This window comes from Alosa pseudoharengus, unplaced genomic scaffold (assembly GCF_046254945.1).
Source record: "Alosa pseudoharengus isolate Yale_2024_CS ecotype anadromous, Long Island Sound unplaced genomic scaffold, YU_APseudo_1.1 YU_APseudo_1.1_scf_5, whole genome shotgun sequence".
Taxonomy (NCBI): Eukaryota; Metazoa; Chordata; class Actinopteri; order Clupeiformes; family Clupeidae; genus Alosa; species Alosa pseudoharengus.
This window is the reverse complement of record NW_027468837.1, coordinates 14,207,655-14,235,071: the sequence shown is the minus strand read 5'-3', so window position 1 is coordinate 14,235,071 and position 27,417 is coordinate 14,207,655. Positions and strand designations below refer to the sequence as shown.

Below are 27,417 nucleotides of genomic sequence, written 5' to 3'. Positions count from 1 at the left end.
TATCTAGTCTGAGTTGTGTAAAGTGATACACTCACTTGGTCACACTAATTTCTGTTCTATATCAGGTATCATTATTTCCCATTAGGCGAACAAATCACATTAACTTTCTACATCTTTATCTTCCTTACTTCATCTCCTTTCTATCTATTAATCTGTTTAATGGCTCTCTCTCATCCTGAGCTGACTCACTGCCTGGGTCCTTTTTACTCATGTTTCCATCTGTGAAAGAGAGAACAGATCCACAGACATAATAAACACAGACTGCCTAACAGATGTACTAAAAAAATATTTAAATTCACCTATTTTATATCACTTCAATATGTTTTCTCATTTCTTTATTCAGTCAGCCATACCCTATATTGTTTCATTCTTCCACCTATTCATAAATCCATGCACTCATGCACCGATTTATTTATTCATTCATTCATTCATTCACTTATTTGGCCTGCTAATGTTCAATGTGTAGTGGAACTCACCCATCCAGTTGCCCAGGATAGTGGAGAAGATCTTTTTCTTGCTGCTGTCATCCATCTCGGTGAAGGACAGAAAGTTGAAGTGGCGTGTGAAGCGCTGGGTGATGGGGTTCCTGCCACCCCCAGGGGGCCCCATGGCGCACGCAAAGTTTATGTCCACCAGGTACTTGAAGGCACCTAGTGATCACCAACGGTTTATTTTACTGTGCCACTAATCTACCATAAAATTGCATTACTATGACTGCACATTTAATTGTGATGTCTCTTTTGAGAATAACTGAGGTGTAATCAGAGAGGGTTGAAGTAGAGCTGGTTAGTAATCAAGGATCTTTGATATAATCCTTGTGGATAATCTAAATAAAAATTGTTTACGGCCAGTGTTTACACTTGTATGCTATATGACAGCCAGAGGATCCTCACCAATCTGTTTCCTATCGTACCAGCCTCCATGGTCCATCCACTGGCGCAACAGCTCAATAGGGGGCTGGGCCCCATATGTCTCCAGCATGGGCATGTTCAAGTCGTCAATGAAGAAGACAAAATACTTGCCAAGTGGAGGCCCGAACACTCCCTTACGCCTTTCCACACAAGGACAATTAAAGTAAACCTCACTCCACATTCACATCACAATAGGTTAAGACTGAGATGTAACAAGCGGAAGTGCCACGACATCTGGTCATCATGTCCTGTCATTCATACACACACAAACACACACACACATACACACACACATGCACACACACACACACACACATATGCACACACACGCACACACACACACACAGATACACAAACACACACACAGACACACACACAACACACACACAAACACAATCTCACACACACACACACACACACACACACACACACACACAGACACACACACAGACACACTGCAGCTAGATAAGTGAATGGTGTACCTCTTGTCCAGTTTGCTGTCCATGTAATCTTGCGTCTGATTGGCTGATGTGCGCGCTGAGAACATCAGGAAGTGAGTGATGTACTCTGCTGGCATGTTCTTCAGCAGCTTATCTGATATGGTCAGGGTCTTCCCTGTGCCTGTGGGCCCGATGCACAGAACCTAGTGAACAGCAAAAGACAAGTACAGAGATGGGACACAGTCTGATGCACAGAAATACACAAGCATACTGTACAAAGATAAGTCTTTCTTAAAGGCTCTCCTTTTCCTACACGTACAATTATATAACAGATATAATTTAAACACATAATGTGATAACATATAATTCTAACTTAGCTTGCAATACTGGGTAACATTCATGATATACAGTATGTACTGACAATAGCAGTGCAGTGTTCCATTCGGACATATGAAATGTGTTTATGTGTGCAGACTTCTAGCAGGAGAGAGGACATACTGGCTTCTTGTTGGACAGCAGCATGTCCATGAGGAAGGACATGCGAATAGTGTCTGGTGTAGGCACAATGATGTCAGAGTAGCTGGTGTCTGGCGTGATGACCACCTGTCGCGCGGACTCCATCCAACTGACCCATTGCACCTTACAAAGCAGAAACACAATTAAGACATTACAAATCATATTACAAGTTCTAGAATAAAGTGTGGGGATGCATGATTGGACAAGGATTAGTACAGTGAAGGTGACTCATTATTTAATTTTACATTAGTGTTCGAACCACACATGTTCATAACAATGTCTTTCAAATGCATATAACCTTTCTGTCTTTGTCCTCCTCCTCTTCTTCTGATAAGTTACTTATCCCCGCATCATCTAGCCGGTAGTCATACACAAGCCCTTCCTTGGGGAAGCAAAGCTTGATCTGGAAGTGAAACATTTCGATTCTGTAGTTTACTTGTTGCATCAGTACTAAAACAAGCACTCTCAATCTCGTTGAGTATGAACTTTTGTTTTACGGTTCAAATGGGCAAGAGTCATCACTAAGAAAGAGGACACTGAGAAATGAGCCACCACAAATCAAGCCCAGCTTGAGGGTAGTGATGGACGGCTGGAGCAGCTCTCACTTTCTCCTCGGCCATCTTGTCCCTGAGCCAGACGCTGAACTTCAGCCAGCTGGCGGCGTCTCCGGTGGCCCCCACGCTCCACACCAGAGAGAAGACGAACCATGGCTCCATCAGCTCACTCAGGCGAGACAGCTTCTTCTTGGGTGGAGGCCTTGTCCCCTACATCACACAGATAAAACAGTTTACAGGGTGCAATGGTGTAGCTGTAACAACATTCCTGGTCACATTTTTTAGCCTTTTAATGTCAGTATTAACTCAGTCAAAAATGATATCAGTTAGGTCCATTTATTTCGATGTTCATTAAAACTGTTACCTCTTGAGGAACAAATGGCTTAAAGAAGCAGTCGAGCAGCTTCAGTAGACTGCAGGTGAGATTGCTGTCCATCGAGGCGATAACCTCTTTCACTGAGGAACGTACAAATGCGATCGAGTCCTGTGGACAAACACGCACAGATCATATCCAGTAACTAGTCTTCTAGACACAAGTCACATCACAAGTCACCAGCACACTCATTCATCCATTCAGCCTTCTAAAAATGTCTTCACTTACTCAGCAGCCCCCTCTTTTGCTTTCTGTCTCTTTCTAACCACTAGAGAGATGTTAATGTAACATACTGATGCTAGTGTAACGTAATGTAATGTACACAGTTTCCCTGCCCTCCCTGTAGTTTCCCTGCCCTAACTGTATGAGGTTCCCCTGCCCCACCTGTAGGAGGTTCCCCTGCCCCACCTGTAGGAGGTTCCCCTTGCCCTACCTGTAGAAGGTTCCCCTTGCCCTACCTGTAGAAGGTTCCTTTGCCCCACCTGTAGGAGGCTCTCCTGCCCCACCTGTAGGAGGCTCTCTTGCCCTACCTGTAGGAGGCTCTCCTGCCCCACCTGTAGGAGGCTCTCCTGCCCCACCTGTAGGAGGCTCTCCTGCCCTACCTGTAGGAGGCTCTCTTGCCCCACCTGTAGGAGGCTCTCCTGCCCTACCTGTAGGAGGCTCTCCTGCCCTACCTGTAGGAGGCTCTCTTGCCCCACCTGTAGGAGGCTCTCCTGCCCTACCTGTAGGAGGCTCTCCTGCCCCACCTGTAGGAGGCTCTCCTGCCCTACCTGTAGGAAGCGTGTGAAGAGCGAGTCCAGCTCCTGTGCGTAGGGCTGCAGGGGTGCGGGGATGGTGCGGAGCCAGCACTCGGTAAAGGGCTTGAGCCCCAGGATGCTGGGCTCCAGGTACACCATGCCACAGCGGGACACCGTGGCCGGTGACGCCACGGCTAGGTCCTGCACCTCAAACATCATGGTCATGCTCTGGACGGACAATAGATAACACACATTAAAAATACACATTGTACACAAATAGCAAACTAGCAAAACTAAACAGTAATTTAGAAAGAATTAAACGTGTAAAAAAATGAATTAATTATTGTGTAATGTCTATTCCTTTCTGCTTATTTGTAATCACAGATCTGAGTACTGTACAAATACTGTAGCAAATAAAGTTTGATAATGCACAAAATTAATCATGATGAGCCATGATCTCACATCAGTGAGCTTGATGATTTCTCCAGAACTCAGACAGAGCTTCTTGTTGTCGTCCAGCACAGTGTTCATGTTCTCGATCCAGACTGCGTCCACTGGCCCATCAAACATGTACCACTTCTTATCCTCATCATTGGAGGCCACACCACCGCGCACCAGAGAGGACAGAATGCCATCAGTCCTGCAGGGGGCAACAGAGGGCAGGAGGAGAGAGAGAGAGCAGAACTAGAGGTGATGATAACCAAGTGACTGGCCTTTGACAACAGGGTCATTCCATGTCAAATCAGATAGAGTTGTTGTTGTACTGTCTCAGATTTTGTTAAAAACTTGTCTATATCATGAATGGGTCCCAAAACCAAGGGCTGTAAAATGTTTCTGTTCAAACCCAATGCCTTTATATTTACCCCTTGATATTATTTTAGTTTTACAGGCTGGGCTGGGCAAATGTAGTACAAAGGTTTGTCAGGCTTGGAATGCTACTTTTTAAAAATATTAATGCCCAAACTATGTCTTGCCAGATAAGGCTGTTTTGAGCATAATAATTACTGAACAAATGAAGGAAGGGAAAACTTGGAATTGATTTTACAGGTCTTAGTTTTGGGACCTAAACGTTATGTAGACAAAATCTGAGATGGTGCGGCAACCATTTTCCTGGATTCTGTCTACTGTAATTTGACTCGGAATGACATAACCAACTGTTATATATGTTGTGGTAAAGGATCTAGCCAAAGCAGCTAAAGAGCAAATGAACGCATTTATACTGTGTGTGTGTCTGTGAGTGTGTGCGTGTGTTTGTGTCTGTGTGTCTGTGCATGCGTTCATATTTGAATGACGCACAGCGGGCCTTGGGAAAGGGCTTACCACTCATGCGTGAGCAGGTCAAACTCTCCGTAGAGCTGCCCCATGGTGATGGATTTGGGGTTGAGCACAAACGTCTGCACCGCCTCGTACACCCCACCGCTGACAGACGGCTGTCCCTGCAGAGCTGTGAGCGCAGCTCCCAAAATCATATAACACTGCCAGGGAAACAATAGATCAACTCCAACACCCAACTCTCACACAGGGGACCATGCTCTTGTCAACACATTCTGGGTTGGATACCCATATCAATTTGAGGGGACACTAAGGGCATAACGCTAGAACGGAATGTAAGAGCTGACCTTAGTTTTGCCTGAGCCAGGCGGCCCGACCAACATGAGTCCGTGACGCACCACGGTCGTCTCGTACAGCTGGATACATTTGGTGATGTAACCTGCGGGGCAGAACATCCGTGAGTTTTTGTGCTCCGGCTCTTGGCTAATCCTCTCCACCGAGGACGCTAATCCCCCCGCTGAGGCTCACCATCTACGTCCTTCAGGCACTTCTTGGCGCAGACGCTGCGGATGGACTCCTCCAGCGTGCCATAATCGATGGGCTCCTCTTTGATCTTGGGGAAGAGGTCGGACACGATGCCGCTGAAGAGCTTCAGGTCGTCCTGCAGGAACTTGGGCACGTTGACGTCCCGGATGGCGCGCAGGCAGATCAGCTCCTGTTAGGGTCAAATCAAAATGCCAGCCTCAGAGCTCACATGCCAAAACACTGGAATGCTACATCAAGGAGTCCATGATTCAGGTTCTCCCCAGGTGAATATTATACATGAAGCTGTAAGTAGTTCGCAGTCTCAAAAAAAATTGAGCTCTATTAAAACTAGTGGCTCCTTTTTTGCAAGACTTTGTCTAGTCCTTTTTTTCAGAGTGCAAACCACTTGCAGCTCTATTTTCACATTATTGGTTCTAATGCACCTGGAAACTATCATCTGAGCGCAACAATACTTCTCTGCCAGGTGAATATACATAACAAACAACACACACTCAACTAACCTCATTCATGTCCGGGTTCTCTCTTTTAAGGTTTCCCGCAGCAGAAATGACAGTCTTCACAGCTCTCATCCCAAAGTCATAATGATCCTGCAGCACAATTATCGGGCATCATTTTGACCCATAATAACTCAAAACACCAACCCCTCAATAATAATAACATCAGGAGTCAGACCATGTCAATGCCAAGCCAAAGCCTGGCCAATGTGGCCTGATGCCCACCTGAGAGCTGAGCTGCTCGGAGGACAGCTTGAAGGTGCTGGTGATCTTTTTGGACAGAATTTTGGCGTCGCTGAAGCCAAAGGAGTAAAGGGAAATCTCTGCAATCATGGCATAGTCAGGAACCATCATGGCCACCGGTCGGAATAGGGCCTGGACACAGATGGCATAGAAAACTGCTTTGTCTGAGATGTTTCATGATGTAGCTGTCTGTCGTTTACAGTTTTCTTTACTTTTTAAAAATCTGTTAGGTGGTCAGTGATTTCACCTTTAGGTTATCCGGCAGCTCGGTACGTCCTGCGTACCCAGGATTCATAGTGATGAAAACGGCACAGGAGGGCACTAGTGGAATCTCGGCCCCCTCAAACACAAATCTCTCTGCCTTAAATAAATAAATAAATAAATAAATAAATATCACACCACACTAGGACACAGCAGTCCTGTATTGTGTGTGGAAAACAGATTTGCATTTAGTATACACAGCTGGAAAGTAATGGCTGTTAGCATTAAGTGAGTAAGTAGTAAGTGAGTGCGTAGAGAAGTACTAAGTGAGTGCTGAGAGTGAGATAGAGGGAGAATGTGTGGAGATGGAGAAGAGGAATGGCATGTGCTGGCACACACGGTGTTGTTGTGTCACAGTGTTGCGCCTCTGTGTATGAGTGTGTGAGAGGTGGGCGTGCTGTGTGTGTATGTATGTGGCCTGAGCTCACCCTCTGCTGCTGGGCTTTCTGGATGGTGGTGATCTGCTGCGCCACCACAGACAGCACCTCCACATCGATGCGATTGAACTCATCAAAACAGGCCCATGCTCCAGAGCTGTGGCACATTACAGTGGATCAGTTACTGTGATGTAACAGTTATAATCCATGGCTAAATATCTGACTTTATTATACGGCCCTTCATAATGCTGCAGAATGCTACATTTACTTGAATGGGCCATCACAACGTTCAGAGGTCTGATAATTCTCGATAACAGACCGTTGCTAAGTATAACAGACCGCTGTCAAGGAAAATGGGTTTTGTGCTTCTAATTCAGGTCTCCGCTGTGCGTCGGGGTCTGGTTCGCCCTGTCGGGACCTATTTCCCGATAATGACCGGCGTTCTATACATTATCCCTTACATGGTAGGCTCTTTAGCAGACGTTAGACAAGACATTCATCGTAAGACATTCATCATTTGTGATTTTTTTCACGTGGTGTCTTACAATCAAAATAATACATGTCGGTTTAACTAACCTGGCCAGGCCCTTGAGGAACTTCCCCATGGCCATAAAGTCCAGCTGATCAGAGCAGTTGAAGACCACAGTCTGGATGGCCAGGGCTTTGCCCAGGTCTTTGGTGGTCTCGGTTTTGCCCGTCCCTGCAGGTCCAGCCGGGGCCCCTCCGAACTTCAGGTGTAGAGCCCCTGTGAGGGTCAGGTAGCACCTGTGTGGGGACAGAGAGAATAACTAAAGACTTCACCACACATTCGTCTCAGGTTCAAAATAGCACAATGATAAAATCAAAAGAGCAGCTGGGAGAGATTATTCAAAACTGTTCTACTAACACTCCACAAATGTTGTTGATTGTTGTTGATTGTTGTTGAATCAAAATGTTTTGTTGATTCCATTTTGTTATCAAGGGTTCTGAACAATGTGGCTCTGTTTAATATTACATCTATTTATAATATATATAATAGTGATGATGATGGCAAAATCTGTATGCAGAGGTGAGTGATTTAAAACAGGCCTCGGCGGTACCTGTCTGTCAGAGGAGTGATGACCAGGCGTCCTGAGTTGCCCAGATACTCGTAACCGTACAGGAACTCCGCATTCACTGCTCTGATGTACAGGTCACCTCTGGCCCAGTAATACCTACCAAAGCACACAACACCGCTCAGCAATACTGACATTTAATAAAGGATATAAATAGAAGGTATAAATAGAAGAGAATAAACTTGACTAAAAAACAATTACAAAGATATCATAGACTATAAGACATTATTTTTAATATCACATTGTATCACAATGTATGAGATAAAAAAAAGTTATATGTGTGTTTTTGTATATGCTTGATGAATACAGAATTCTGTGATTATTCTTGACTGAATTTTGGACGTGTTGGAAGTGCACTGATGCACTATGGCAGCGGCTGGATTACTCCTCACACCTGAGCTGGCTGATCCACTCAAAATCGTTTACACTGGACACGTTCTCCTCCACCAGCTTGGCAGCCACATCTTTAGCGTGGACCTCAATGACGATGAGTGCGGACAGGACCGACCTCTGCATCTTAGACAGACCACCTCTCACCAGCTGCACCAGGTCTCCCAGCTACACACACACACACACACACACACACACACACACACACACACACACACACACACACACACACACAGTTCTATGCATCAATATGCATCCAGTTATCATTTTTTAATTTGAAACCTGATTTGAAATTACAACCCCAAAACAGAAAAAGTTGGGACGTTGTTTAAAATGGGAATAAAAACAGAATGTAATAATCTGCAAATCTCTTAAACTCATATTTGGTTGCAAAAAGGACACAGACAACATATGCAATATTGAAAAGGGCAAATTTGTCTATTTCATGGAAAATATATGTTCATTTTGAATTTGATACCAGAAACATGTTTCAAAAAAAGTTGGGACGGGGTAACAAAATGCTGGAAAAGTTGTGTAATGATAAAGAAAACAAAAGGAAGAATGTTTCACAACTAACTAAGGTAACTGGCAACACAATTGGGTATGAAAAAGAGCAGCCCAGAGAGGCAGGGTCTCTTAGAAGTAAAGATGTAGGGGTATTCATCCCTCTGTGTAAACCTGTGTGCACAAATGATGAAACAATGTCATTTTAATGCTTCTTCACATGAAATTGTGACATATTTAAGGAGTTCATCATCTACAGGACATAATATTATTAAAACATTCAGAGAATCCAGAGAAATCTTTGCAAATAAGGGAAATAGCTGAAAAACAAATTGGATGGCCGTGGTCTTTTGGACCTCAGATGGCACTGTATCAACACCAGACCTGTTTCCAGACCTGCCATTGTATGGGCTCAGGAAAACCTCTGATAACCATTGTTTATGTGCCCAGTTTGATACTCAATTCAAAAACTGCAGCCAAAATTGTAACAGCAAAAATTGTATTGAGACATGATACAAAAAATACCACCCTCTTATCTGGGCCTGAGCTTGTTTAAAATGGACTGAGGTAACGTGGAAAAAGGTCTTGTGATTAGACCAATCAAAGTTTGCCATTCGTTTTGGAAATTATGGACTCATCTGGGCTAAAAAGGAGAGGGCCTATCCACGTATCCAACCTATCCAACTTGTTTTAGTGCTCTGTTCGAAACCCAACATCTATGACGGTGTGGAGGAGCATTAGTGCCTACAGCATGGGCATCTTGCACATTTGGCACAGCACAATCAATTCTGAATAATGTATACAGGTTTTGAGCAACATATACTGCCATCCAGGTATGTCTTTTCCAGAGATGACCTTGAATATTTCAGGAAAACAATGGCAAAATGAATTCTGCACATATTTAAATAGTATTTCTCCATAGAGGAAGAGTCCAGGTGCTAAGATGGCATGTCTGCAGTCCAGATTTGTCAAATTAGGTGCATAATGGAATGAAAAGCATGACTAAGGATACCCATACTGTTGAGCAACTGAAATCCTATATCGGGGAGTAATGGGACAACATTTCATTCTCAAAACTGTAGCAAATGGTCTCCTCAGTTCCTAAACATTTACAGAATTGTGTTAAATGAAAAGGTGAAGCAGTACAGTGGTAAACATGCTCCCGTCCCAACTTTTTTTGAAACATGTTGCTGGCATCAAATTCAAAATTAACATATACTTTCCATGAAAGAGTCCAACATTTCATGTTCAACATTTTATATGTTGTCTATGTCCTTTTTGCTGCTAAATATTTATGAGACTTGTATATTGTGACATTCTGTTTTTATTTGCATTTTACACAACGTCCCAACTTTTTCTGTTTTGGGTTGTATGTTAAATTCCAAGATACTAGTTGAACTGGACCAGTAAAATAACACTGAAACATGACAACAACTACAACATGCCCCTGACACCAATGTAAATCTTTAACCAGTAAAAGTTTTTTGTAATTCCAGCACCCAAACCACTGTCTGTCTCAAGTGAATGATTCATTGAGAGGTTCAGTATGCTTGGTTCAACACAAACAAAAAGGCATTGTTCCTTCAACTGGTGAACTCATTTGAGGACCCAATAACAGTTCAAATGCCCTCACCAACATACTCTATGTTTTGTACACAAAATGACAAAACGAAACACAACATACACATGCACACAAACACACACACATACACAAACATGTAGTGCATGCTGTTTTAGAGTGGTGGCCGAAGGCCCAACTCTTTGCGAGGTGACTTCCATAGCATATGACATACCTGTGCCTGCAGCTGGGGGTAGAGGCGGCTGGCCAGATCACCCTGCTCTAGGGCCTCAGACACTTCTGTGGTCCAGAAGGTCTGACAGCCCGCAATGACCACCTGGCCCGGCCATGACAGAACCCACTCAGTACGGGGATGCTAGGAAGGACAGAGACAGGGACATTATTTGAATGACAAATGCAATATCTATCCCTGCTATGACCAGCAAACATGTTTATATATACAGTATACAGTACCGTCAAAAGTTTGGGGTCACTTAAAGAGCTGCCATTTCTTTCTACAGCAGTCAAGAACCCTTTTGCAATCATGTAAGCACATAATGTAATCTGAAAACTGCTGCCCTGATTAAAAAAAACAATGCAACTGATCTGAGCTGGTATTCTGTCTATAATAGAGTGGAATGGAAATTTGACCCCAAACTTTTGACCGGTAGTGTACATATGCAGTAATTATGACCGCCGCGCCGCTGGACTGGACCCCCCGAAAGGAGGGTAGGCCAGACACAGTTTTCTGTGAATATCTGGAGAACCGTAGGGTTTAGGAGGACCATTTTTTTTTTTGTATGTTGATCTCAAAGGGCCATGTCAACCCATTCCATAACCACTCATTTCATGTATAGCGCCACCTAGTTAAACACAAAAAAGTAAAAATTAGGTGTTGTAATCGCAGGTATCTGTGACCTAACATAGTCAAAACTGCACGAAATTGGAAGTGTAGGATCATTATGACACCCTCTGAATGCACGCCAAGTTTCGTGGAATTCCGTTCATGGGGGGCCACACAATAAATTCATTTATGTTACTATACACCAACTGGCCTGTAGGTGGCCGGAGACAGTTTTCTGTGAATATCTCGAGAACCGTAGGGCCTAGGAGGTCCACCTTTTTTTTGTATGTTGGTCTTAAGGGGGCATGTCAACCTATCCCATTACCACTTATTTCATGTATAGCACCACCTAGTTAAAAATTAAAAAGCAAAACATTAGGTGTTTTCATCACAATATTTCTGGCTGACATGGTCAAAACTGCACAAAATTGAAAGAGTAGGATCATTATGACACCCTCCGAATGCATGCCAAGTTTCGTGGACTTTCGTTCATGGGGGGCCTTACAATAAAATAATTTATGTGTACATTTAGTGACCGTACACCAACAAGGATTCCCGGGACACTGAAAGGCCGGGGTACACGAAACTTGGTGGGCATGTAACCCCACATGGATAGCATGGAACCATCGCTTTTCGTTTTGATCTGTAGTCCCCCCGCTGGACTGGACCCCCCGAAAGGAGAGTAGGGCAGACACAGTTTTCTGTGAATATCTTGAGAACCGTAGGGCCTAGGATGACCAATTTTTTGCGTATGTTTGCCTCCAGGGGTCATGTAAACCCATTCCATATGCACACATGTGCATAAACAGATACACACGCACACACATACATTCACAGTAATCCTACGTATGACACATACTCACACAGTAGACATATATACGCATGCATGCACATGCACACACACAGGCACATAAACAGGCAAACACACACACGCACACACACCCACCCACACACACATAAACATAAACATGTACACGCACACATGCACACAATTCAAGAATTTCTCAGAATTATGAACAGGCAAGATGGGGGTGGGGTTGTATAAAATGTATATTACATGTGAAATCTATGAACTAATCATGTTTTGGTACTTGTTGTCTAGCAGATACCAGTGAGAATTGAGTGTGCATAATGCAATTCAGTGAGACAGTTAGAATCATATAAGCCTTTCAGCGTGACTTATTTTTGTGGAAACCATGTGCTGGACTGGGTGGCGGTCATATTTTGTACCGCTCTGCGGTACATCTAGTTTATATATTTTGCAGTCAGACCTCTGGGTATGCAAGTAGCGAGCGGTGGATGTTCTCCCTCAAACTGGCCTTCATGGACCTCTCCACATCCCTCAGCCAGTCCTCCACATTCCCAGATGGCTGCACGGGGTTCACCAGCTTGACCTCTTCACCCTCCCCTGAATACATGTGAGTGATCAGCAGGTCCGACTGGAACTTCAGCTGTGGGCACAAGGGGTGGGGGGGTATGACCAGTCAGGCTACTCAGATAGTGTAGTGAGAGGAAGATTAATTGCATTAGAGAGAGTGGAGGCGTACCCGTGCAATGTTCTCAAAGCATTTACGCAGATGGGGCTGCACAGCGGTTGGGTCTCTGGTCTGGGACAGAATCTCCAGGAGCTCATCATCAGACAGGAAGTAGAATCTGAAAACAGAAAATACACAAACACAACACACACACAAACACAAAGTTTTTTTTCTTTTTCTAAAACCTTCAACCTAGACCAAAAAGAAGGCATTCCCTGTGTAAATATGGCCTGATTCATGGACAAAATGTGCTAAACATATGAGTTTGAGAGTTAACCGTCATCTCCTGGCTGCCTACTGGGGCTAATTTACCTTGGGAAGGATCCACGCTTGGTCTCCAGATACTCGCTCAGGCCTTTCTGTACCATTTCCAACAGCTTGTTGCAGTCTCTCAGGCTGTCCAACAATCGAGTGTCCGGGCACACCTCAATTACCTAAACATGTATGCACACACACACACACACACACACACACACACACACACACACACACACACACACACACACACACACACACACACACACGCAGATGCAAGCACACGCACACGCACACACACACACACACAGAAAAGTTTCTTCTCTCATTCTCTCAAAGTTTCTTCGCTCACTTCTCTCATAGTGCCTAACCTTTGACCTCACCTGGCGCTTGTCGTTTGCCATCTTCATCACCTTCCTCCAGGTGCGATCCATCGTCTGGTACCTCTTGCCCTCCACGGGCAGCTGGCGGTTGATGTCATCGGAGCTGAAGATGGGCTCCAGGTAGAGCCAGGAGCGCTGGCAGGTCAGCCACTCCTCCAGCACATCCTGTCAGCAGGGAGCCAGAAAGAAGATGGATGGATGGATGAATGATCAAATGAAGGGATGAATAAATAGATGGATGGATAAATGAATAAATAAATGAATCAATGGATGAATGAATAGATGGATGGATGAATGGATGGATGGATGATTGAATGAATAGATGGATGGATGAATGAATGAATTAATGAATAGATGGGTGGTAGGATGGATGGATGGATGGATGAAGGGATGGATGAATGAATGAATGAATGAACGAATAGATGGATGGATGGATAGATGGATGAAATTATGAGTGGATGAATGACAGGATGGATGGATGAACAGACAGATGGATGAATGAATGATGGATAGATGGATAGTTGGACAGATTAGTGGATGAATAGTGAAATTAATAAATGCACAAATGACTGAATCTTTATCAAGCCCAATTAATTCCACTGCCATAGTAAACCTACCTACAGGTGTGCTCACAGCATCTGGATGTGCATTCAGTACCTGTGTGATTCTCAGCTTGCTCTCCCAGGTGCTGATGCGGTCCGCAAAGGGTTTCTTGTAAGGCGAGAAGGACATGCTCTGGGTCATGACGATGTGGTCATCCAGCAGCTGGGAGGCCTCGTCGGGACTCTTCAGGATGTAGGTGCCTGTCTCCTTATAAGAAAGCACATCAAAAGCCACCGTGGCCCACTCCTTCTCCATTTTGTCGAGGGCCTATGAGTGAGAACACAGGAGAAAGTATCACATAAAAGTACAGAAACAATGTTTACATCTTGAGCACCTGGGGCATCTTGGTATATGCACAAGTAAATCATATGGTCAAACGTGCTATGTATAATTTAAAATTAAAATAACAACAAAATGTGAAGAAACAACCATTTCCACTTAATGTCATAAAAGCCAATGCTCAATCACACACAGTCATATAGTTACAAAGCCAATTGGTTGTGTAGACAGGTGTAGTCAGATCAATTTTGACACAGTGAGGCCTTACTTGTTCGATGGCGTACTCCTTCCCAGCCACCTCTGCCACCAAGGCGATGTCCTTGACGTGGTTCTGCAGGCCCATCTCGAGGCAGCGGGAGAAGGTCAGGTTGGCTTTGGGCTGGACGTTCATCTTGATTTTGCCGGACAGCACCTGCCAGTGGCGGCTGCGCATGCCGGGGTTACGCAGGCCCTGAATCAGTGGGATGAGCGGAGTGAACTCCTCGATCTTCCTGCGGATCTCCATCGCCACGTCCAGACAGGCTGTGGAGGGAGTGGGGGGGTCCGGGGGCATTTGGAGGATGGGCAGAGACGAGAGGGAGAAGAATGGTGCCATGAAGGGGGCAAATGAGAGACTGTTAGGGACCTTCTTATTCAATTATTTTTTTTTTTTTTAAGATTTTATTCAATCACATTTTTCATATCTGTAAATCATTACTAACCTTTTTCTGTGTGTGAACAGATATGTGTGACAAACTACCAGTAGTGTAAAAGTCCGGCTTCAGAAAGTAAAAGTCCTGCCATATATCTACTCCAACCATTCACTAAACCAACTGATTCTAATTGGCACAACTCCTCAGACAGGTAGAGCAGCTAATTAGTGAAAACACGCATGCTAAGTGCACAGGTTAGTGCACAGAACCAAAGCATGGTAGGACTTTTACTTTGTGAAGCTGGAGTTTGGCAAACTACACAACATTTTTAAGCAAAAAAAAAGGCTTTGGAGTACACCAAGCTCCTCCACTGTGTCATGAGCTTTAATGGTACACACCAGGGATGTCCTTGAACTGCTTGACACATTTGTGCATTGTCTTAAAGGCTTCATTGACGCTGCGCTCCAGCTGCTCCGGGTCAATGATGGACAGCGGGTCGGTCATCCAGCTTTCGTGCCAACGCAGCCAGTCTGAGGTGGTGGACCAGAGATCCCGGAACGGCTGGAAGTCCTTGGTCAGCTTCTGCAGACGGTCATACTGGACCACAATGATTATGATGTTGGAAACCATAACATACGTCATATAAGAATGCACGCACATCTATATATATTACAACAGGAGCCGGATACTGAACAATGCAAAAGGAAAAAAAAATATCCGCACACCGTCTGCTTTGCTCCCAAAGGGGATTTAATGGAGCAACATTTCGACTACTCTGGTCTTCCTCAGGTTGGTTTGATGTACCTGAGGAAGACCAGAGTGGTCGAAATGTACCATTAAACCATACAGTCACATACTGAGACTGGAGAGTTCATCTCATCATGGCTCTTACGTTGGTGACGGGAATGTTAAAGAGTCGCTCGCGGTTGTTGTACAGCAATGCCATGGCCTGGGATTCCTTCAGCTGTTTGCTGACACGTCGCACCTCGTTGGCCACTTCATGTGCCCGTGTCACGTCCGTGTAGCCTGAAAATCCAGCCACCAACATCTGGAACAGACAGGAGCAAGAGGTCAGCACGCCTGGAGGAAACCGGCCACTAGAGGGCAGAGTGGAGCCACAGCGGGAGGAGTATGGGCAGACAGTGGATTCCTGGAAGAACGCCCTTGCGGATGTAAAGGAGCTTGCATACTGCTCCAACAAACGGCAACAAACTCCAACAAACACCAACAGTTGGGTCAGTGTGGGCCGGCCGTTTGTTGGAGCAGTGTGCAAGCTCCTTAATTCTGAGTGGTTAGATGCTAAGAGGCGCGACTAACTTGCAGGGAGTCCAGTCGGTCCTGGAAGTTGTTCTGGTCGACCAGCTGGATCTTGTGGAAGCGCTCCTCATCCTCCACGTGCTGAGCGGCCACCGCCTCCATCTGTTTCTCAATCTTGTGAGGCCAGGCCATGGCTGTCCACCTAACACAACAACCAGCTCTTAGCTTCAACTCATCAGCATCGACCCTCCACAAGCCCACTTTGAAGCTCTCTCTCAAAGCCATTTCAGTCTAAAGTCATGCCATATATAGATATGGTAATTAGAGTGACTTACTTAGCATTGAAATCATCATTGGACAGGCTGTAGCAGAACTCGTCAATCAGCTCATAGTCAGACATGGCTTTGGATAACACCTCCTACAGGTGACACAAAAGGAATATTTTCTGCAATGCCTCCAATACGGAAAAGAGTCAAATTGGTTTGAAATGCTTCAACAGGTTGGTTTGAAATGTATTAGGTCCATGCAAACATAAAATACATTCAACAGAGATGCAAAAGAGTCCAATCATGCAACCTATAAATATCCTGATAAGGCACACCTTGGGTACTAGTTTGAATGATGGGCAAAACACAAAGTCTTCATTTTACCTAAGGCTAAATAAGTAACTAGGCAAAATGAATTTGCTAATTTAACACCATGGGCAATACCTTACCCACTGATGAGTCAGCTCAGCGCATCCACATCATGCAAGACAACATTGTTTGTTGATAGGTTTTGTTTGTTGACAGATTTTGTTTGTTGATATGTTTTGTTTGTTGATAGGTTTTGTTTGTTTGATAGATTTTGCACTTTACCAACCATTAAATTAGGGCCCCTTCTAATTCTCATCTGATAGAAAATCACCCCATTTACAACAGCATAACCAAGGATCAAACAATACACTTTTTAAGAGACTTAACTCCCTGGAAGCTCTTGGGAAAGACCTTCAGAGACAACCCCAAATCCTTTAGTAATGCATGTGTCACAGAAATACACAAAAAGTCTCACCTCAACATCACCATCATTTGGCCGTCATCTGCAATGTTTACCCAAACACAACTCATTTGTACTGTATTGTATTTTGTAACTGTGGTGTGAGGCTTGCGGGTCACTCAGTGCTGTGTTGTACCTCGTGTGCTTTGAGTTGCTCAGGGATCTGCTTCATCCATTCTCTCTGCTCCGTCAGATCCTCTACACTGTTGGGTTTCTCATAGAGCTTTCTGCTGATGGCCTTGCATACCTCACAGGCCTAGCGCGCACAAACACACACACACACACCATAGATATGTGCAATCAAACACAAACAATATGTGCAATCACACACAACCACATCAGACACACACCTACACACAATAGTTCAAATTTATATGTAATTTAAATCAAGAAAGACTGGCACAAAATAGACTGGCAAAACACGCAAACAGGCGGACAGACAGATACACACACACACACACACACAGACACACACACACACACACACACACACACACACAACAAACACACACACACACACACACACACACACACACACACACACACACACACACACACAGCAACAATTGCTGTTTACAGAAACCAGTATTACTCACATCTTCCAGTTGCTTGCCTAGTTTCAGTGCCAGCCGGTCCAGGACAGCATTAGCCAGAGCACGCCTCTTCTTGGACAGGTTCTGACGAACCATCTCCACACTGACCAGGAAGGGCCCGATGATGATGGAGGCTGGCAATGATTGGTCCAACACCTCCTTCTCCTTCAGGTGCAGCTCCACCTCCCGTTTCACCTCCTGGGGAGTCTGCTCTGGCTGGCTGTGGGCCCTGGGTGGAGGGAACACAGCAAGAAGTCACAGTGACAGGATGTAGAGCTACCCCAAATCAATAAACCACTTTTATTAATAACAGGCTAGGTATATGGCACTAACTACTCAATTGATGCATCTTAAAGGAAAAGACTCATGTTATGTGGTGAAGAGCAAAGTCATGAAGCATGAAAGGTCAAATCAAGTTGAGAAAAAAAAAACGCATATAAGGCTGGTTTCCTGTACATGGATTAAGCCTAGTCCAGATGTCCATTGAAGGCTCTCTGTTAGGCCGGGACTAGGCTTAATCCATGTAACAGCCTATAGTGTACTCTTGAGTTTGTCAGTTTGTCAGTGCGTTAGGAGGAGCTGTGTTCTTGTGGACATGGCTGGTAGATGGCGGGTGCCGTACCGGAGGAAGCTCTCCACGTCGGAGTTGTGCAGCTCCAGGTGGCACTCGTACTCGCGGGCGTAGGCTCGGAGCGGAATGGTGGCCTGGCGCAGCGCATGCCTCACCCACTCTCGCAGCTCCTGCACGGCCGGCTCCAGCAGCCCCACCGACTCCAGTAGCGGCGTGCCACTAATGAACATGCTCGTCATCACAAACTGCCAGAACCAGGAAATCAACACCATTGTCGCAAAAATCACCTTCTCTGTCAAGTATGATTACACTTACAGTACAATTGAAAATTATAAGTAGACAATCAGAACAATGCCAATGCTCATTAAGAATCCTTTAAGTAAGTATAAGTATAAGTATATATACTTTTTTGGTCCCGTGAGGGAAATTTGGTCTCTGCATTTATCCCAATCCATGAATTAGTGAAACACACTCAGCACACAGTGAGGTGAAGCACACACTAATCCCGGCGCAGTGAGCTGCCTGCAACAACAGCGGCGCTCGGGGAGGGGTTAGGTGCCTTGCTCAAGGGCACTTCAGCCGTGCCTACTGGTAGGCCACGGCTGCCCCTGTTAAAGGAAAAGAAACACAATATATGGTGATATCCTTAAGTATATTGCTATGTAAGGCCACTTGCGGCTCTGAGCCTATATCAGTATCTCACCTTGTCTAACTGAGGGACATTGTGTGTGGAGAGAATGCCCTTGTCAAAGAGGTTCATTATGGAACTCTCAAAATTCTCCAGTGGTGTGCTGTAGTGAGCCCCTGTCTGGTCAAGAATGAGGTCCACCAGAAACAGGGGGCTCTTTTTGGGCCTGCAAGAGAAAATAGAAATCACATAAAACATCAAATAAAACATCAAATAAGAGCTACAAAAGAGCAGAACTGTGTTAATTTCACTGACATATCACAATGACAAACAGTTGTAAAAAAAAACTATTTTTCTATGTGAAGACATAGACCGTAACTAAGTAAACATCCTTTTTTGATGAAGAAAACTCAGACCAAATGTTCTAACCTGATTGTTACAAATCAAATAGGCATATTAAATCAATACTATGCAGTTCAATACATGAATTGATGTTTATTACACCAGGCAGGGATGTGACGAAGGTTCTAACCATAAACATGCATGCAATGATGTACATTTTGCCAAGACTCACAATTGGATAATGTAAGCTGGAAAAAACATGCAGTCTGACAGAGGAACAGTAGATAAAATTCACCATGTGTTCATTATTTGTGGATCCAGGCATCAGAACGCTATTTTGTTAAAGCATGCTGTCTGCTTGCTGTCTGCATCCAGGTTATTTTGAGCAATGTTGTCTGATAAAATGCCACAAGGCAAAAAGATACAATGGGTACACATGCTATTTATGGAAAATCACTCTACAAACATTTCTGTGACCTGTTCTCTAACCTTGAGTATGTTCCAAAACATTCCAGTGTAAAGCAGTCAAAGCAAGGCTTAAGGGGACCCAATGTAATGATACCTTGAACCATCAAACAGACCGTGTTTATCATAACTAGAGAGACTAACGCTGGAAATAGCCCTCCCTATGTGGGAAGAAGTGCTTTCTTTTTCCTTTTCCAGCTATATTCACTACACAACATGCTACAAATCTCCTGAATTTCAATAAAGAAATTGGTATGTGATTCATTTGACATCCATTTCTCCGTCCCTGTCAATATTGTTTATTTGGCAAGTTCCTCATAACACTGTCAGCCCTTAAGGTGCAAATGTTTCTGTGGTAAACTAGTGGCTACATGAGTTGACAAGGACCAGATGACAATTACAACATGGAACGCTAACTATGTTCAGCTCCAGCTATTTTTTCCAGGCCAAAGTACTCTGTAACATTTTTCAAGTACTGTTACTGTGACTGTCAATTAAAGCTAGTTCACTTATGTAAAATGACAATACCTTTCATCATCCAAATCTCACTACACCAAGGCCGTAGTCATGATGTCAACATTGGGGGGGACCAAATCTGTGGTGGGGTCTGAGGGACCCCCAAACAGAATTTCAATAAATTTCCTACCATGCAAAAAATATTATTAAAAATCACAAACAAGTCGTAAGTTAAGTCAGTCAATTAGGATATTCCAAACTTTTGATGGACATAGGCATGGATGGATTATGAACCCCTGGGCACAGATAATGAACCCCTGGGCCCCCCTCCTCCAGATAGAGGGGTCCTGAGGCATTCTCCCATGGAAGATTTTTTTTTTTTTAATGACCCTTTAAATGACTTCTGGGGAGTTTTGTGAAAAGAGAAGGGTGGAGAAGAATCAACTAAACACAGAGGCTTGGGCTTCAGGGCCCCCTGAGCTCTTGGGCCCAGTAAGCCCATTCAGTAATCCATCCCTGGACCTGTAGTATGACTCCATTTGTCTTCAAAATGTATACTTTAAATTACAAACTAGAGTATCTTTGTTAACCTCTATATTACAGAATGTGGTTCTTTGACTTATTACTTACACCTGAAGATTTTTTTAACTAAGGCTTAGACTCATAGGTTTGGCTAATAAGATTTTGTCTTTTAATTTAGATTGTATTATGCTGGCGGCTATTCACACAATTTTAACATATGCAAGATGCAACAACCATTTCTAAGAGGCCTATAAACGGCAATTTCTGGCATTACTACTAGCATATGAATGCATTAGCCTATTTATGTTGAAAGACATGTGAAAGAAATGAATGACACAGGCTTGCACAAATTCATCTTTTAAAATAAAACGTTTCACTTTAGCTATCATTGCGAGAATAGGCTACAATATGGAAAATGTTTCAAAGTTCCCTTTGAGTCTGATCAGCTCCAAAAATGTATGGGATTTCCTTAGCCTGTGCTATACCTTTCCAACAAGTTTTGTGAAAATTGTACCGGTAGCTTTTGCGATATTGTTGACAGCCCTACCTCACCGCAGTAGGGTGCAGTAAATGGAAGCTTTTGATAGCGCACGCCACTAACGAAAAACAGAAAACCACCAGGACAAACCACTCAGGGGTGTAGGCTACTCTGGAACCATCACTAGGTCACTAATTTGTGCGTTATTTACGTTGGATTACATTTCAGATGGCGGTGCGTGTTGGTTTCCTGTAGGGTTATAGCGCTTTTTTCTTTCTTTATTTTGCTATGTCCGTATATTGGGGGGGACATTTTGGTCATATTTGAATATTGGGGGGGACACGTCCCCCTCAATGTCTATGGTGATTACGGCCCTGCACTACACCTAAAAGAAAACAGGTACATAGCAGGATATAATATGACCACCGCACAGTGCTGCATGTACTATTCAAAGAAAATACATTTATAATTTATAGAATATAAAAAATAATAGAAAATGAACTTGTTTCCATCCCCTACTCCTGCAACTCATTGTAAACCGCAACTCTTACATGCTCTACCCTTGGTTGCTCAATGATTGTTGAAACTCAAATTTTTCCTCATGTATACATGTCAACTTCAAAAATTTTTAACATTTTGTACAAAAATATATGTGTTATTTGCGTACAGTCATTGCCATATTATCTACAAGATCACAAACTTATATCGCTCTATCTTATACACTATATCATTAAAACAAGTCTGCAAACAACAGACAAAGTATTCTTTGGTGACACCTAAATGTATACTAACAGTCAAAAGTTTGTACACACCTACTTATTAATTGGTCTTTCTTTTTATACCTGTAGAAAAAAACTGAAAACTCAAAACTATGACGCAATCTTGGGTTCAATGGTTGACGCGCTATTCCACGAAAACTGCTTTTGGTAGCCCGAGCTTTCGAGAGGGCCAGTGCAGTGTGTGTGTAGCCCCCGGGAGCCAAAACCCGCTATTCCTTATCAGCCAAGTTTCAGTGTCCCTGGAATTGTCACCCAAAATGGGTGGAAAAATTTATAAATAAATAAATAAAAATGCAATTATGACAAAGTATAACGCTGTGGTGCTGGAACTGGTCATCATGATGAGCACTGGTAGAACACCACTTTACAGTAGAGAGGGTCAGAGTGTATCACAGTGATAAGAAGCCAAACGTACCTACACAAACAGTGAATAAAGATGCTATACAATACATTTGGACCTTTACACAAAATGTAACACAGAAAGGGCAGAATTTGGGTCTCACTTGTAGGGGCTGTGGATGAGGTCACCAGCCCAGACCATGTCCTGCGGGCAGTGCAGCACATTCTGGCAGGTGTCCAGCAGGAACTGGGAGAGGCTGGCCAGCGAGTGCTGCACCAGGAAGCGCAGCGAGTCCTGCAGGCCGTAGCGCACCTGTGACATGAGGCAGCACATCTTGGACATGCAGTAGACCTCCCAGCGAGACTCCTTCAGACAGAACCAGCCGGCCGCCACGTCCCTCAGGCTAGAGCGGATGCTGTTGCACAGGGTCGTCACCCACGAGTCGCGCAGGAACAGCTGAACCTGCACACGTCACGATGGGCCACATCGTGAGAGAAATAACGCCACATACAAATTGGATTTTGTGAGCAAATATTACACAGAACATTATGAACTGCAGCTAAAGTCTGGTGCTGCAGCCATCCAATTAATGGGCAAAATCAGTCCTGATGACATACAACGACATGGAAATGTTAGGAAAATCTTGCTATTTGTGTTCAATCAATGATTTTGTTAAATGTAAAGTAAAATGGTATGTTCATGTGTAAACAATGCACGTTTTAGTATTTCAAAGGATAAGCTTTATGTTTTGCTTTGCTTTTATAACAGTAATAATATAATATATAACAGTCCAGCATAAATTTTTAGGTGCACCGCATCGTGGTATACATGGTGTGTGTAAAGACACCGATGCTATGTGAGCACCGTGTGAAGGGTACCTGTGCGTGCGTCTGTGACTGAGCCAGCTCAAACTCCTCGAGCCGCAGGACCTTGGTGAAGGTCAGGTGAAACAGGCTCATGGAGGCCACCCTGTTGCACTCGGCGTGCACTTTAGACAGGGCTGAGATCACCTCAGGCTTGGTCAAGAGCGTGTTGAAGGTGAATGTTGCCCGGTTCTTCTGAAATGGGTACGCAGGGATAGACACAAACCCTACAGATCCCACAGAGAGACACAAGATGATATAGTACCCTCCAAGACAGGTCAATCCAATTAAAACTCACGCACGCACGCGCACGTGCGCGCACACACACACACATGCGCACTCACACACACATAAACATAAACACACACACACACACACACTACTTTCACTGGCCCACCTTCTGAGAGCTGGATCAACTTAAATCCCTTGCTATCTTCCCCTCTATCTATCTTCAACATTCCTTCCCCCTCGTTGACCCACCTCTCTCTGGCACGGTCTCCGGCTCTCTGTGCGGAACGGTGATATGGGAGAACTTCTCTGGGTCCTCTTTCACCACTTTGTCAAAAACCATCCGGTTCATGGTGCGATCATATGCCAGATTAATCTCACTCTCCATCTGGACCACACATTTCTGCAGCCTGCAGCGTCCAAAGCACAGTACTTGAATATATTAACATTTATTAGGTGCCATACATACATATAGGCCATAAATCAAACAATATCTATACAACAATACAGAATATTAGAACTTCAAATATAAACATGCATTTTATAACTATACACAGGTATAAAGGCTCTGATGCCAAGCTTCAATACATAATTCATTATATATAATTATAATTATTATATTAATACACTAATATATCAGTTAATTGGAATAAACAGGGGCTAACTCACAACTTCAGCTGGAGGCCTGGCGTGGAAAGCGCGTGTTTCTTGATGCGGTTGAGGCTGTCCTGACCAAGACAGGGCATGCCCTCCCACACAGGCATGCTGTCCACTGCCAGGTGATAGAACAGCAGGCCCTCTGTGTTCTCCCTCCAGCGCTGGGCAAACAGCACCCTCTGCGCGAACACGCGTGGGTCCTCAGCACTGAATTGCACCTGGATCCTGGGGACCCAGTACTGACCCAGAAGGACTGGGGTAGAGCCGTCTGTGGCGGAGTGACATCAGTGGCAAAAGGGAAGAGGAAATTAACATGTTGATGAAACAGTGACAGCTATATAGACGTAAAATCAAGACATGGTCAACGTTTGCTAGGGCACTGTCAAACAATATTCCACTCTTTGCTGTTAAATGCTTTGCCATAGCCATGTAATGTAGTGTGGGTAGTTCTGCATTTTTACAAAATTATCATTTTCTTCCCTTAATGTCATTTGAAAAGGGCCTGAAAAATATAAAATGGCACAATGCTGTATTGCAAGAGGCAGGGTTTTGGCCTTACCTTTTGCTCTCTCTTTTGACTTTAGAATTGGCTTTCCTTTGCTGTCCCTCATTCTGCCATTACGGTCCACCTTATGAACCAAGTAGAGCTTTTTCTCCGGATAGTAGTCTAAAACTCCAACAGAATGCCAGGAGTATGTCACAGATGGACTTCTTAAGTCTGCAACAGAAATAAATCCAAAAAGGGGGTAAGCAATTACACTGAAAAAAGATGAGAAGATAAAGACATAAGGAGATTGGAAAGACATTGAGAGCGTGACAGAGGGAGAGAGAGGAATTAGTCTGTCATCATTTTTAGATATATATTTGCAATTACACTATGACCAAGCATGCAAAACATCCTTGGGAAGAGGACTGACTGCACGCTCCATGGTTCCAAGTTTTAAAAGCAAACTTGCCATTTGGAATCTTGTCATAGTTAGGCAGCAAGGCTTTCGCAGGAACTGGCTTTCTCTCAGTGGACCCTGGTTCGGTGCCTAAGGCTAGCCAATCCTGAGGGGTGCGGCAGTCGAACTCTTCGTTGTCAAATATCTGGGGAGTGGACCAATCATGCATGCAATCACAAGCACAGTTTCAAACAGTTCTCTTTAGAAAGAAAAAAAACTGTGACTGGATATATAATTTCTGACAATGGGGTTTAACCGCACACATTAAATATTAAGTGCCATGATGATTACCAACAAAGATAAAGCCATCTCCTTAATACAGTTATGAAACTTCATAAAACTCCTGTGCTGTGGCTTATGGCAGACCTACTGTTAAACATACAAAACATAGTTGCAGTCTTATCCATTTCATGTACCTCCAGGGGCAGGTAGTTTGACACAGAGAGAGCAGGGCTATTTGGTTTGGCTGGGCTCTCCACATTGCTTCGGTGTCTTGGGATTAAGAGGTTGGAGTTAATGCCCTTTTCTGCCAACAGCTCAGAAATGTCCATGTTAACATACTCTCGCCTCCGTCTGAAAATAGACATAGCCATCTCATTAAATAAATGAAGGAAAATAAGTAGATAAATGATGATAAAGGATGATGTCTAGGTGTGTTACAGCTGCCGAATTGGTGAAGAATGACTTTCTGGAGGAGATTAGAATGAGAATGATAAATTGAAAATGTAACGGTTTGGCGACTCTAACAGAATGACTGCATGATCAAGGTGATCTGGAGGGTACAGGGAAGCTGTGGTTTGGGGCAAGATCATGTGTAACTTACACACACACAACAGACAGGGAAAATTAGGCCCATAATCTCCAATTTGTACCAAGTGTATTCATTTCATAATGACTCATAAACCCAACCCCTCAACCTCACCTTTCGATCTCTATCTTGCGAGGCAGTTGTCCACGTTGGCACAGGTAGGGCAGCTGCACTTTGGCAGTGTAGCCTTGGGAGGAGAAGTCTGTCTGCTGCAACTGCTGAGTGGTGGGGCCATGCTTCTCTTTCTCCACAATGCTGTGCAGCTCCGGAGGGGTGCAGAAAGTCGCGACTGAGGAACAAAGCAATTCCCCGCGGATGTTGAAACAATGTGCACAGACTACTTGAATGGAAATACAGAGCACTGAAGCAGATCAAACATACACAGACCTCCACAATTCCTCTGCATATTGAATAAATCAGAAAAGTTAATGCAGACCCAGTGCAAGTAAGAAACTTGGGCTTAAGATTACCGTTTGGGGTGTTTGATTCATATCCTGCTTGGCACAGTAAACTCTGCTGAGTCTGTGGCCCCTGGGTATAAGACTGCAGGAAAAAGTAATTACAAGTGCTAGTAAGCGGTTGAAGTAGAGAAAATGAAACTTTATTATCAATGTGAATAAACGTAATGTCAATGTAATTTCCATTGTGCATGGCTAAACAAATAGGTATGATTAAAATAGGAAATTGCGCTCATTTGCCTTACTATAGCTACCTGAACTCGAGGCTTGGCAGATGTAGTGATGAGTTCAGAGTAGAAACCCTTTTGCTCAATCAAAGGGTACTTTCTGACCGGTGGAAGTCTGCCCCTCTGTGATTGAGATGGGGCATGTTTGTACTCTGAAGATTTACTGGAACGGTGGGGCAGAGATACTCCAAACCCATGAAGATGGCTTTGTTTCTCCAGTCTTGAATCCATTCTCACATAGTCGTCCAACGAAGACTTGTGATAGAACTTTTAAAAATAGTAAGATATGTCGTTTCGTTGACCTAGCGTTAGTTGGGAGAATAACAGATATTTTGCAATGTTGAAAGCCAGGCTGACCCTAATAGTGTTACGGTAGGATATAAGACAAGTCAGGGTTGTTTTCAAAGCTGCAAATAACAATTTGCTAAGTTATGACAAGGTTGCTAACCTGTTGCAGATATCAGCTAATGTTAATTAACGTTACAGAGGCGCGTTGGTCGCTTGAAAGAATAATGATAAATAGTTCGTAAAATTAGCTAAATGTAGCACCAAAAAATGTACAAATATTATACCTCTAATTAGTTGGGATGGGCAGCTTTCAAATTTTCATTAAAACTGAATTGACTTCTCAACTTCTTCCTGTCTTCCTGAAATCTGTTACTATGTAAACTGAAGACATAGCAACGGTTGTTAGGACACTGTTAAACAAGATTTTCAAGCGCTGTGTGCTCTCAAATCTTTTCTGTTAAATGCCACGCCACGGCAATGTAGTGTGGGTAGGTTTGCATTTTTACTGAATGAACATGTTCTCCCCTTAGGCTACATACAGTGTAGATTTCCTAAGTTGTTTATAAGGCGTGGGTTCATGGGTTATTTTTGTGTTTGGATATCCCTTTCTTTTACTGTCTGACAGGCACTCACAGATTTATGCACAAACACAGGCACTAGGCAGTGCACACAAGTTT

The 27,417-nt window shown here is 43.8% G+C and overlaps 1 protein-coding gene across 1 annotated transcript in view; it reads right to left on the bottom strand.

The window, feature by feature from the left end:
• The window catches only part of dnah1 (dynein, axonemal, heavy chain 1), a 48,513-nt gene extending 21,864 nt beyond the window's left edge, over positions 1-26,649 (bottom strand). The window contains 43 exon segments of the mRNA XM_076268685.1: positions 477-650; positions 894-1,051; positions 1,394-1,554; positions 1,850-1,990; positions 2,166-2,270; positions 2,473-2,631; positions 2,786-2,905; positions 3,565-3,759; positions 3,994-4,171; positions 4,852-5,006; positions 5,151-5,242; positions 5,332-5,518; positions 5,850-5,936; positions 6,069-6,218; positions 6,334-6,447; positions 6,776-6,881; positions 7,301-7,489; positions 7,804-7,917; positions 8,213-8,376; positions 10,506-10,646; positions 12,386-12,565; positions 12,662-12,767; positions 12,962-13,083; positions 13,288-13,452; positions 13,945-14,157; positions 14,438-14,691; positions 15,200-15,398; positions 15,694-15,849; positions 16,119-16,260; positions 16,394-16,476; positions 17,230-17,349; positions 17,690-17,915; positions 18,309-18,502; positions 18,961-19,111; positions 22,431-22,729; positions 23,146-23,357; positions 23,611-23,768; positions 24,028-24,283; positions 24,575-24,723; positions 24,968-25,104; positions 25,376-25,532; positions 25,882-26,056; positions 26,604-26,649. Coding sequence (XP_076124800.1) covers positions 477-650; positions 894-1,051; positions 1,394-1,554; positions 1,850-1,990; positions 2,166-2,270; positions 2,473-2,631; positions 2,786-2,905; positions 3,565-3,759; positions 3,994-4,171; positions 4,852-5,006; positions 5,151-5,242; positions 5,332-5,518; positions 5,850-5,936; positions 6,069-6,218; positions 6,334-6,447; positions 6,776-6,881; positions 7,301-7,489; positions 7,804-7,917; positions 8,213-8,376; positions 10,506-10,646; positions 12,386-12,565; positions 12,662-12,767; positions 12,962-13,083; positions 13,288-13,452; positions 13,945-14,157; positions 14,438-14,691; positions 15,200-15,398; positions 15,694-15,849; positions 16,119-16,260; positions 16,394-16,476; positions 17,230-17,349; positions 17,690-17,915; positions 18,309-18,502; positions 18,961-19,111; positions 22,431-22,729; positions 23,146-23,357; positions 23,611-23,768; positions 24,028-24,283; positions 24,575-24,723; positions 24,968-25,104; positions 25,376-25,532; positions 25,882-26,056; positions 26,604-26,649 — 6,790 coding nt within the window.
• Between the last annotated feature and the right edge of the window lie 768 nt (positions 26,650-27,417).